This window comes from Lygodium microphyllum, chromosome 8, assembly GCF_053477565.2.
Source record: "Lygodium microphyllum isolate KBCC chromosome 8, Lygodium_microphyllum_v1.1.10, whole genome shotgun sequence".
NCBI classification, from domain to species: domain Eukaryota; kingdom Viridiplantae; phylum Streptophyta; class Polypodiopsida; order Schizaeales; family Lygodiaceae; genus Lygodium; species Lygodium microphyllum.
Genome location: NC_141142.1, coordinates 15,518,176 through 15,530,299, shown reverse-complemented (window position 1 = coordinate 15,530,299; position 12,124 = coordinate 15,518,176). Strand labels below are relative to the sequence as shown.

Below are 12,124 nucleotides of genomic sequence, written 5' to 3'. Positions count from 1 at the left end.
CGCCTTTGGTGGTCCAGGACATTTCACAAGAAGACTGTTTCTAAGCCTGTCTGAGCATTGCAAGCCCAGGCTTTACTACAAAACGTTTATTCCTTGCACGAAAATCCCTAAAAGCAGTAAGATGGTTGCAAACCGAACATGCAACCCTCTCAAGGCACTATAAGGAGAGCTGAAATAAATTTCCTGAAACACAGTAGACTTCGTGTCTTCTCTTGCTATGCTGTCTGTGTTACCTTGCCTTCCCCCATACAAAATTGCTTAAATTCAGACCATGATCCTAGCTCCAATTGAGTCATTAGCTCCAAGGTCACAAACTCAAAGAACCAAAAGTTGAATATAGCACAAAAGCAGAAAATCAGAGAGAAGTTGATATACTCAAAAAATGCTGCTCTGAATCAGCAACACAATTAACTAGTCATACTATCTGAGTACATTCAGGCCTCACCCTATTGATCCAAAATCGTAAGAGAGACTTCAAAATTTTAGGCTTAAATAGGAGCTCTTTGTTGAGCTACAACCCAAACAGACCTCTTGGAAGTAAAGACTCAGTAAAAGAATCCCAGAACCTTGCCACCAACATTTTTCCGCCTCGCTTCATCATGATCCATGATTCCAGCAGATGTAGTTAAGACAATGTGGCCAAACTGCCAGAAGCAAGTAAACAAATCATAAACATGGAACCAGTAACAAGAGTTGGTAAAAGCCTCTCAAATTTCACTAAACAAGCATCAAAACAGAATTTCGGTATCCTGAAAAGTAGAAAACTTCTATTATACAACTCTTGAATAGAAAACTTTTGTGTAGACTAGACATTCTGGCAGCATCCTAAGAGTTGCATTACAGTCATGGGCAATGCATTGTCAAACATCGACATATAAATGTTCGATGCTATTGTCTGCCTCTAAAAAAACCACTACTTAAAAGACAAGTGAAGTTAAGAAATCTTCAGGCAACATAAGGAATTCCTGTTAAGAAGGAAACAATATCTTTTCATCAAGATTTGAGACAGACACTCCGCTTGTCTGTATGAAGCCCAACTTAGAATAGGACCATGCATAAACACACAACAAGTTCATCGTCTGCAGCAACCAGGTATCTACCAAAAGTGCCCTACTGCAAACTATTAACCCAACATGCATTTCCAAGGAATTCACATCACCCAATACTTAAAGTACACATAACATGAGGTGTTCCACGTCTGCCTCAGCTGCTTCAGGAGACAACAAAACCAATTCAGCTCATTTAATCCATCAACTTGAGAAGAATCAAATATGATGAAAGACATAAATTCGACGCTGCATAATCCCTTAACGTGTATCACATGACGACACATAAGTTCCTATTCCAAACATAACATCCAACTTTTCTGTTCAAACTCCTTCCACTAAAGCAAACCTATCCAAACAGACAAGTTCATGACCCTTACCAATAGCACCGTTTCTTGTTCATAATCCATGAGTATTATAAACAAATACATGATACTACAAATTCTCCATCTTAATTCAAGCCTAACCTGTCTTGATGGAAGAAGCCGAGCCGTCCATGCTTCCAACTCAGCAACTCCAACATCGTATCGTGGACTGATGACTCCACACTTGTTCAGCCTTCCATTCAACTCAACAACAATCTTCCCAGCCCTGTGGTCATCTACCAGCTCAAACTCCCCAATGTATCCTGGAGAGCAAAACCAGTAGCAGAGTGAGAAATAGAAAACCTGATATGCCATTCTGCTCTTGAGCAATCCATCTGCATTTCTTGCAAAACCAGAACTTTTTTTGTCTTCATGCCCCATTTCATCCAATGAGAACATGCTGTGAAATCTGTAGAAACTGTTATATGCCATCATGTTCTTCAAAAATCCATCTGCATTTCTCGCAAAACTAGAAGTTTTGTTTGTCTATGTGCCCTATTTCATCCAAAGAGAACATGCTGCAAGCCGAAAATCGGTAAACTCTGCAACAAGATCCAGCAACTAACGAGTACAAATTTACAGGACAAGCTGAAAGGTCGTACCAAACTTCTGCATGACCGTGAGAAACTTGATGATCACTTTCGAGGAGGGCTTAATGAGAACCTGCCTCTTCCCACGCTTCTCTGCATTGTACATGTTCTTCAGGGCATCATTCAGCACGCTGATCCTCACCATTGTTGAAGCAGCCTGCCAGCGACGGAGCTGTGACAACAGCAGTTATGGAGATAGCCAGGTTAAAACGCAGGTCAGGCAGGACGATTGCTTGACCCTGAGAGGAGGAAGATCGTACGTTACCTGCCGCTGAAGACCAAGGTGTGCAAGCAAGCCGACTACGAGTGAGAAAGGCGTTTATTGTCTTTCGGATTGAGACTCAGGCAGAGAGTACTAGGGTTTTGTTTGTCCGTCCGTTTTCACACATGATCCAGGTCGGTAACTCCTAACAAACCTGAAAATCCCGGAATCACATATTGGTTATCATTAATTAATCAATGCTTAGGTGATGTACAAGAAGTTTTTAACATTTTGCCAACTTGTAAAAGTGGATCTTTTCCGGTGTGGCCTTCACATTTCGGACTGAGACTTGGGCAAAGAAAAATCCTTCCGTTTTCACACATGATCCAAGTCAATAACTCCTAACAAACCTTAAAATCCAAGAATTGCATATTGGTCATCATTAATTAATCAATGCTTATGTGGTGTACAATAAGTTTTTAACATTTTGCCAAGTTGTAAAAGTAGCTATTACCCTGTGTGGCCTTTAAATTTCGTACTGAGACTTAGGCAAAGATAGGGTTTTCTTTATCCTTCCATTTTCACACATTATCCAAGTCAGTAACTCCTAATTGACCTTAAAATCCCAAAATTACATAGTGGTCATCGTTAATTAATCAATGCTTATGTGACGTACAATAAGTTTTTAACATTTTGCCAAGCTGTAAAAGTGGCTCTTTTCCGAAGTGCCTTTAAAGGCCACACTGCCCCCACTAATAAGTGGCACATATCCATGCAAAACCACACCACAGGCAAATGACAACCTGAGGATGGAGCAACCATAAGCACGCTAAAGAGATATGCGAGGGGAGAGGATGCCATGGAGTTGGATTATCAAGTTGTTGCTAAGCAGCACAAGCTAGATATGGTAGAAGTGGAGCTACAACTCAAGAAAAACCTGCAAGAGTTCTTTGAGCGAAGATGCAAGGCTGTGGCAGAGAAAGGAGCCAATGCACTCAAAGCTCCAATTACCTTCTCTTTGCAAAAGACCATGTAGAGTCCAGCGCATGTAGGACCTATTTCTATTTTATGAGGAAAATACCTGGAGAAGACGAGTTCACTTGTTGTTTCATGCACACCTATCATGGAAGGGCGATGCTTAATCAATATAACGTTGTTGGTAAATAGTCTTATTTTGCAATGGTGGGCACACAATAGGAAAGAGATTGGATTGTCACATCGATTGTGGGCTTTCAAGGAAACATTGTCTCTACACTACCAAGGTCTTCGCACTTCAACCCGATAGACTCCCTACAGCAAGAATGCCTGTTCTAGGCCATATGTAGGATTGGCAGACTAGTTGGAGGAAGATACCAGAGCATTATCTACGGTTCTAGGAAAAGCGCTATATATCTTGAAAACTAATTACAAGACTATTCGAGTAGAGAAGAAACCATGCATTTTATGGAGCAAGCATAAGGAGATTCTATACTATTTGGATGTATTTGATCCACACAAACTAGAGGTGTGTGTGGAGGTCAAGTTTAGCCATTTTCTGGATGCATGCTATATTTTCCATCAAAATGGACATTATCCAAAGGACTATAAGCAGAAGGGAGGCAAGGAGGAGCAAACATAGGAACCAGAGAGACCACAATAGTCCCAATCAAACACTCAAAGAGTGCCTTCCAACCCAAAAAAGACTCTAGGTGGGCCTAAAACTAACTCAAAAAACAAAGATTTGCAAGCTAGCAAGCCTAAGCAAATACAATCGAAGGACCAACCAAAAGACAAAGGTACAAACACAAGTGGAAAGGCAAATGAGAATCAACCACCATTCACATAAAAGAAAGGTAAGAATGTTAAGAAGAATAATGTCTTACTCAAAAAGTTTGCTAGATCTCCTCTAGTTGATAAAATTGTATATGCCCCGCTTGCTAAGGAGAATGAGGAGTTCCAAGAATTCTACTCAAATTCGTATTATGGTCAAGAATAATAAGTTAAACCTAATCTCATGGAATGTTAGAGGCCTCTGGTTGGGCAAGAGGAAAGCAACATGCAAGAGAATAACAAGGAAGCGAAAGCTTGATATATTAGCATTGCAGGAAATTAAATTGCATGTAGATGAAGGGGATTACCTAAAAATGGAAGGCTATACCACAATACTCACTGTAGAGGGGAGAGGGAGAGGAGGCACACTCCTGTGGGTAAGAAAGGAACTAAAGCCCTCTATACTTTGGAAGGAGGAAAGGGGTGCTATTGCAGGAGTTTAAACCAACATTGCAAGAGTAGTACTCCATGTCTTCTTCATACATGGGCCAAATGTGTCAACCAGAAGGGTTGAACTATGGAGGAGTCTAAGTGGGAGGCTAAACCAATAAAGCATAATCCTCTTAGGGGATTGGAATATGATACATGCAGAAGCTAACACATCACACAATAATGGATCCATGATAGTAGTGGTGGAAAGGGAGGGTTGGGCCAAATTCTATCTTGTCAATATGCTTTAATGGATATTGCCCACATATGCAAGGGAGCTATAGCCCAATTCCTTCACATGGCACAATCAGCACAAGGATAGTACCTAGCGAGTGGCCTAATTGGATCATGCCTATGCTAATCAGGGAGGGTGGTGGATTGTACCTCAATCCAACCTCAAGATCCAAGATGAGGTCATGGACTTGGACCATAGCCAAGTCATCATTACGGTAAATATGGCACAAGGATATAAGAAAGGGCCACCCCAATTTATGTTTAATTCTTCCTAATAGAACTTTGTGTAGCAACTCAAGAAGAGGTGGATGGAGGCAAGAAGAGAAGTAGAAGACCCACTTGAGAGGCTATAGAAGACAATACAAGCCATCATTTAGCTTGCACTCAGCCATAGCCTTTCATCCACCTCTCAAGTTGCCTCCATGAAAGGCTATGGCTAAGTGCAAGCTAAATGTAGGAGAAGGAATATAGATTCAATTGTTCGATTTGCGGAGCTAATCTATTGGCTACTTTTAACATGGAGAGTTGTGTCTATACATACACAACCGATGGGAGCATGGTTCATTGAAAGAGGAGCCTTGACCCCAACATTCTACAAATCCCTATAGTAGAAATAGAAAAGAGAACGCATTGCAATGATAGAAGATGAGAAGGGGAGAGTCCACACGAATAATGTCACAATAGCCAAAGTGTTTGTGAAATACTTGGCCAGCATAGTAGGGGATAGGGGGCAGAGTATGCATAGAAGCTGTAGCAAATTCTAAGTCTAGTGGGGGAGATCAGTCATCACAAGAGAGACTACAACCTTGCTGGCTAGACCCTTCTCAAATGAGGAGCTTCGATATGCGATGAAGAAGATAAAAGGGGGAAAGTGCCCATGACCAAATGCTAATCGAAGTCTACCAAGAGATATGGCCTATTTGCAAGAAAAACATTGTGGACTTTGCTAATGCATGCGTGAGAAGGATGCCATACCAAAAGAGGTAAATCGGGGAAGAATTAAGCTCCTGCCAAAAGGAGTTATCATATCGCAAGAGGTAAACCAATGAAGAATTAAGCTCGTGCCAAAAGGAATGATTAGAGACAAACCATTGTAGTGGAGACCATTATCAATATTAAATGTAACATATAAGATCATGGCCAATGCCATAGCTATGGGGTTAAAATATCTCTTAGGAGAAATTATATACAAAGCCCAATATGGATTTGTCTATGGGAAAAAGATCTAGGATGCCATCTTGAACATACTAGTAGCAATTGAGCATGTAGTAGAGAAAGGAGGAAAGTTTGTCCTAATAAATAAGGACCTAGATAAAGCCTATTATAGGCTAAGGCAGGACATTCTACTAGAGGTAATGGAAAAGCTAAGGCTAGATGAGGGATTCTGCATAATGATAAAGACTCTCTTCATTAATACCTTGTTATAGGTGGGGGTAAATGGTTACATGTCCCATCCATTTGCACTCCAAAGGCTAGTGGGATAAGGATGCCCCTTGGCACCTCTATTATTTGCCATTGCCAACTGACCCCCTACTTAGGGCACTACATCATAGGGTGGAAAGAGGAAGTATAAAAGGGCTTCCCCTACCCAATGGTACATAGATGTGTGCACAACTTTTTCACAGACAACAACGTGAACATTGTGCAAGCAGAAGAAGGAAATGTGGCCAATATGCTGCAAGTACATGATCAATACTCCCAAATGTCATGAATAGTTATAAACAAACCCAAAAAAGAGATCCAGTATCTGGGATTAGAGGACCAACCAAACTAGCTACAGAAGTTAGGATGAAAATTGGTCAAGGTGAGAGAAATCCTAAGGTACCTTGGGGCACCAATAGGCTTAGCTATTTCACGAAAGAAGAATATAGATTAGCTATTCTCCAAATTGGAGCAAAAGGTCAAGAAATACACCAAGTCCCCATGCACCATGGCAAGGAGGCTCATAGTGGAGGATAAGATATTGATGTCAACAACAACCATGTTTATATTGGCCATAACTCCCTAAAACCAATGTAATAGGCTAGGCAAGATTTTGAGAACCTTTCTATGGACTCATTGGGAGCATGAAGGATGGTATTCAATAAATTGCAATGCAATGATGGAATCACAAACCGATGGAGGGCTAGGACTGTGGAGAAGATCACAAAGAGGGTGTTGAGAAACCGCATCATTCCGTATAGTTTCCTTCTTCATCCCCATTTTTGGTTTATGTTTCCAATACCAAAAAGGCTTTCTAGGGCCTTTTGAGAGTGTCATCGCTCAAGAGACTTCAATGGGCGAGACTTGAGACTATTTATGCCTACATATTTGGTAGCACCCATTCATTCTACACTTACTCACCATTGATTCATTCAGTTAGTTACCCACCATCTCTCTCCCCTCTCCTTCCAACATCATCATCTCATGTTGCCATGCACTAGCCTCCACCATCATCTAGGATGTGTTTTGGTGGTAGCCTCCCTCCTTAGTTGGTGGCCCCCCTCCATCATGGGCAATAGCTTCCTTGAGCTCTACACCCTACATTTGGTGCTCACCCCCTTTTGATGTTGTTGCCCTAGAGGTCCTCCTTCACCTAGCATCTTTGTCATGAGGTTGGTATTATTTTTCTATGGTATCTATGCTTGCATTTGCTTCTTGGCTACTCCATCCTCCATTAGACGTCATTTCTCCAATTGGCACTTCCATCATCAGAGTAGGCTATTCATCCTTGTGTTTGGCAATTTTTGGTACCTCTTCCTTTAGGTGACTGCACCAATCCTAGGCAACATCCAACATCTATGTTTGGGTTTTCTACGAGGTCACCTTCATCATCCATGCATAATCAAGCTTGCATTTACAAATTTAGAAGCTCCTCATCCTTTGATGGCAGTCTCCTTGCTCTAGGTGACACCTCATCATCCCTACATTTGCAAACTCAAAGGCTTCTTTGGTAGTCTCCCTCATCCAGGCATCCTTCGTGCTATAGCACCCTTGTATCATATCTACTTCATTTTTTCATTCATTCATCGGAGTTTCTCTTCTCTTCTCAATACTTGTTGTATACACTTTGTGTTTCCCCTTACAAACCCTATTGTCTCTCTGGTTACTCAATCATTTATTGACAGAGGATTGAGAGATTAGCCTTCAAAACACTGCTTAGAGTGGAAGAAGAAGAACCATGGGCTATAATCACTAGGGTTGTAATGAGTGCAACCAAAGTGGAGGGTGTGAGGTGGGACTGTCTAATCAAACAAGCTGCTAGCCTCATCCTCCAAATTCTGCCTAAAAGGCAATGTAACTATTAAGAATGTAGTTCAAACATGGAGGAAGGTGATTAGAAGATGAAGTTGGGGTGAAGGAAACCTAAGGATAGGAGATTGTGCATTGCTATAGTGTGTATGGACCCTCTCACGGGCATACACAAACAATAGGCCACTAATCAACATGGATGCTAAGTTGGCAACCAAACTAGTAGACAAAGGGCTAATAAGACGAGTAGATATGTGGAGTGAGGCAGAAGCAAAGTTGTTGGGCATAGATGCAATCAAGGTTTAATTTGATCTTGAGGATAGAGAAGCTGCATGAATGCATAAGATGATATAGAGAAAGGCCCACTCTTGGTCACCCTCTACAAAAATAGGACCTATGAAGGTTTTGAGATCATTATGCAACATCAAAGGGAAATTGGCTTGCAAGATGAGGCACAAAGTGACTTTCAGGGAAAGAGAGGGGATGTCTTAGCATGACGAGGACACATGCAAAGTGGAGGAATTCCTTCCCCCACACCTCAATGGGAGTGTGGGAGAGGAGATTGAGTAGGACATGGAAAACCACGCTAAGCCACCAACTCAATCTGATGATATGCAAGATCACAACTCTAAAGCTTCAAACTAAGGACTAGATTGGGAAAATGATGAGTCAACATGTGTTGTGCCCTATGTGTGACACAAAAGGAAATGGTGAAACACTTATTCTAGACATGTAGAGATACCACAATAATCTAGAAGAAGTTGAAAGAATAGTTCAAGAAAGCAAGGCTAAATGAGGAGGTAAAGATGAAAACAACCCTATTTGAGGACTAGACTAGATGGATGAGGAAACACTAAAACTATGGAATGTAGTGAGGGCACTTTGTGGATAAACATGTAGGGAATAGCAAAAACAAGGTCATGTATGAAAAAAGAAAACAAAATTCTAACATAGGAAGTCTTCCGAGGAATAAGGAGGATAGCATAGCAGCCTTCAAAGCTCTTAGGAAAAAGGCCCATATCTTCAAAGTAGCAAGTAGGGTATACACCAATTGTATATTCCATCAATTTTGATTACTATATTTATCCACGCATTACAAAAAAAAGTGTCTCCTTTCCCTCATTTTTCCCATATAATGTTCAACATCAAGAGCTTCTCCTCACAATAGGAGGGACCACCTGCCTCGCTAGCTAGGTGTAGTTGGAGGCATACTACCTCTAGCCTTCCATCTAGGGCCGACAACCCCCTATCCCAACCACACCTAGCTAAGTATGCACTCCCACCCTTGAAAAAAGTTCATGAGGTTGTTGTAATTCACAATGTGGGGATTATTGTGGGAATTTATATAAAACATATTGTGAAGCTTGGTTCAAGTGTAGGTGATTACATCAACAATTATCTTTGGGGCTTAATGATCAAACAAATATAAACTCAATGCAATTGCAAGCCACACAAAAGCAAAATCCAACAAATTAATTTCTTCTTATATAATAGTTTTGTCGATCCCATTTCAAGTCAACAATCGTCCTTGCATATTGTGGATTACACAAAAATTTACCTAATGTGGTTGTTGCTAGTCACACCAAAACAAAATTTAATGTATAGTTTCCCATGAATCTTGCACCCACGCAGTACAATTTCACTCATGGGATATGGTGCTATTACAATGGTGTGATGGCAAGGTGGTGCTTGCCCCCAAAAATTTACATGTGCCTTACTTAAGTGACTACTCTCTTCATTTAAGTGGCTCAATTTTTACATGTGTAGCTAAAGAAAACTTTTTGTTTATCTTTTTCTCCTATTTTTGAATTTAAAGAAACTAAGGCTTGGTAATATTGTGACTGTGTGGTTCTTGGGATAGACTTGGTTGTTGTAACCAATTGGAATGCAATATAACAAGCTGCATGCTTGTGAGAGACCCGTCCTCATTCTTGGTTTCATCTTTTGTCTCTCTCATTCTTGTGCTTGTCACATTGGTGGAGCTGATGGGCAAGTCCCTCTTCTTAGTCTTCTATGCATGATGACTTTCTCATTTGACCCTAGTAAACTTGGACATGTCTCTTCCTCTCTCCCTTCAACATGCTTCTTGAGTCATGTCTTGGTGAAGCTTGTAAACTATAGCTCCACCATAGCCCATCTCCCCCTATAAGCTTGCTAGTCTTTTCACATGTAGCTTTCATGTGTTCTTCAATAGAGTGGCTTTTCTTCTCAAAAGAAGTGCCTAATGCCATGTGCAAGCTCTTTGTTATAGGAAGCCCTAGGTCCCACAAATATCTCCTTGGAATCCGCTTCTCCAAAGCCTAAGTCTACATCTAAGTTGCCACCATCACAATTGTGTTTGCATGTGTGGCTCATTCAACACACCAACATTCTTTTGTCAACTTGTCTTATTTGTCTAGTGGCACTAGCTCAAGTTAGGGTTCCTTTTATGACCTCCTTATTTGGACATTCAAGAGCTACACAATAGCAATTAGGAGAATTGGCTCCTCATTTCATTGTCTTCTTTTTTACCTTCCAATACCTTGCTAAGCTCGATCCATCTGATAGATGTCAAGGCCAAAGACACTATACCCTATTAGGTAGACACCTTACAATGCATAGGTAAGAAGGCATGGGGATGGCCTTGATTCTAGATCCCATTTGGCATCAACAAGAATAGATTCTAAACACATCCTCTCCATCAACAATAATAGACTCTAAACACATCCTCTCGAAGTTTGTGTTTTCCTCCTTGGCAAGAAAGTGCAAGTCTCTAACATTCAACAACTCTATAGCACATCAAAAGCTGTTTTCACACAAATACCTAATTTTTTGGAGCTTGAGGCACCCTTCACAAATCGAGGTAGTCCATAGGCAAGGGTATCTTCCACATGAGTAGATGAAAACCATCCCTTCATCTTGAGCTACAATACAAGACCAATGCAAGAGGTAAGCATCATTTCAAATCATGAAACAACATAGACAATGCAAATCCCTCAAAACAAGCCTATGAGGAAACTCACACTTGAACCAACTTTGGAAGATAGCTAAGAACATGAAGATCGGATCAATGTGTGTGCACATGTAATGTCTATGTCAAGCAAAGAGAGTGGGAAAAAAAAGGAAATTTTTATTGTCTAAGACTAGCAAACAAGTGGGAGATTTATTTGATAGAGTGTACCAAAGGCTAATTATTTAAGGTTGGAACCATTCAATGGTTACTACTTGGACTTTGATAATGGTTTCAATGATGGAAAAGTTCAAGAAGCAATTTTTTAGGCAAGTACAACATGGCTTGTGGAAGGGTTCCTTAAAGGTAGAAATCATTCAGTCTTCTCCTATGGAACTAGTGGAGTGGGTAAAACATTCACCAAGCTTGGAGTTGTTAACAACTCATGAGTAGAAAATCAAATCAAAACGATCAAATCACAAGGAATGATCATCACTATGTCCAATTTTACAAATATATGGCCATGCTTGATGAAGATTATGCCCCATCATGATCAGTTTGGCACAACAAATGTAAAGGAACAACTAAATTGCAGTGTTTAAAACAAATACTATGTAGGTACAATGATGATCTTTGTGTCAATTCTAGTTCAATCAATCACTTAAATCAAACTAAGCCAAGTCTTTGATAGAAGGCTTTTATAGACACAAAATGTACCATCTCTCTTTGAACCCCTTGAAATGTCATTTATTGGTTTAAACTTGGATGTATCTTTGGGCACATGGATTTTGGGAAACAAAATTGCAACTAGTGTTTCTAAAGTGAAGATTACTGTTCATCTTTTGCCACTAACAAATGCAAAGGGAGTCTAATGCTTTCTCAACCATATGGGATATCATAAGCAGTTTGTTTTGAAGTATGCCATCATCAATAGACATTTGTATAAACTACTCAATATTTTTCATTGGACAAAGGTTTGATGGTGTGTATACAAAGCTTTAAGAAAGGTTCTCATAATTGCTCCAATCTTATAAGCCCCAAATTGGGCATTAATGTTCGATATACACATTGACACATCCAATAACTCAAATCTTATGAACCCTAGATTGGTCACTAGCATTCCACATATACATTTACACATCCAGTATTTCTATTGAAGTAGTTCTCTGCCAACTTAGAGAGCATAACATGAACTTTTTTGCAAGCTTTGCAAGTAAGAACTCACCAACGCAGAAATGGTACTCAATGATGGAAAGGGAAGGAGAGGAGATAGTGCATGCCATGAAAAA

The 12,124-nt window shown here is 40.3% G+C and overlaps 1 protein-coding gene across 1 annotated transcript; it reads right to left on the bottom strand.

Annotated features, from left to right (window-relative positions):
* Positions 1–344: 344 nt before the first annotated feature.
* LOC148032007 (small ribosomal subunit protein uS8z/uS8w) lies at positions 345–2,412 on the bottom strand. The gene is made up of 4 exons (XM_087682623.1): positions 2,267–2,412; positions 2,014–2,173; positions 1,514–1,674; positions 345–644 (listed from the first exon to the last, which is right to left on the bottom strand). Exons 2-4 carry the CDS (start codon positions 2,144–2,146, stop codon positions 546–548), a joined length of 393 nt encoding a protein of 130 aa, XP_087538749.1. The 5' UTR covers positions 2,147–2,173; positions 2,267–2,412; the 3' UTR covers positions 345–545.
* Between the last annotated feature and the right edge of the window lie 9,712 nt (positions 2,413–12,124).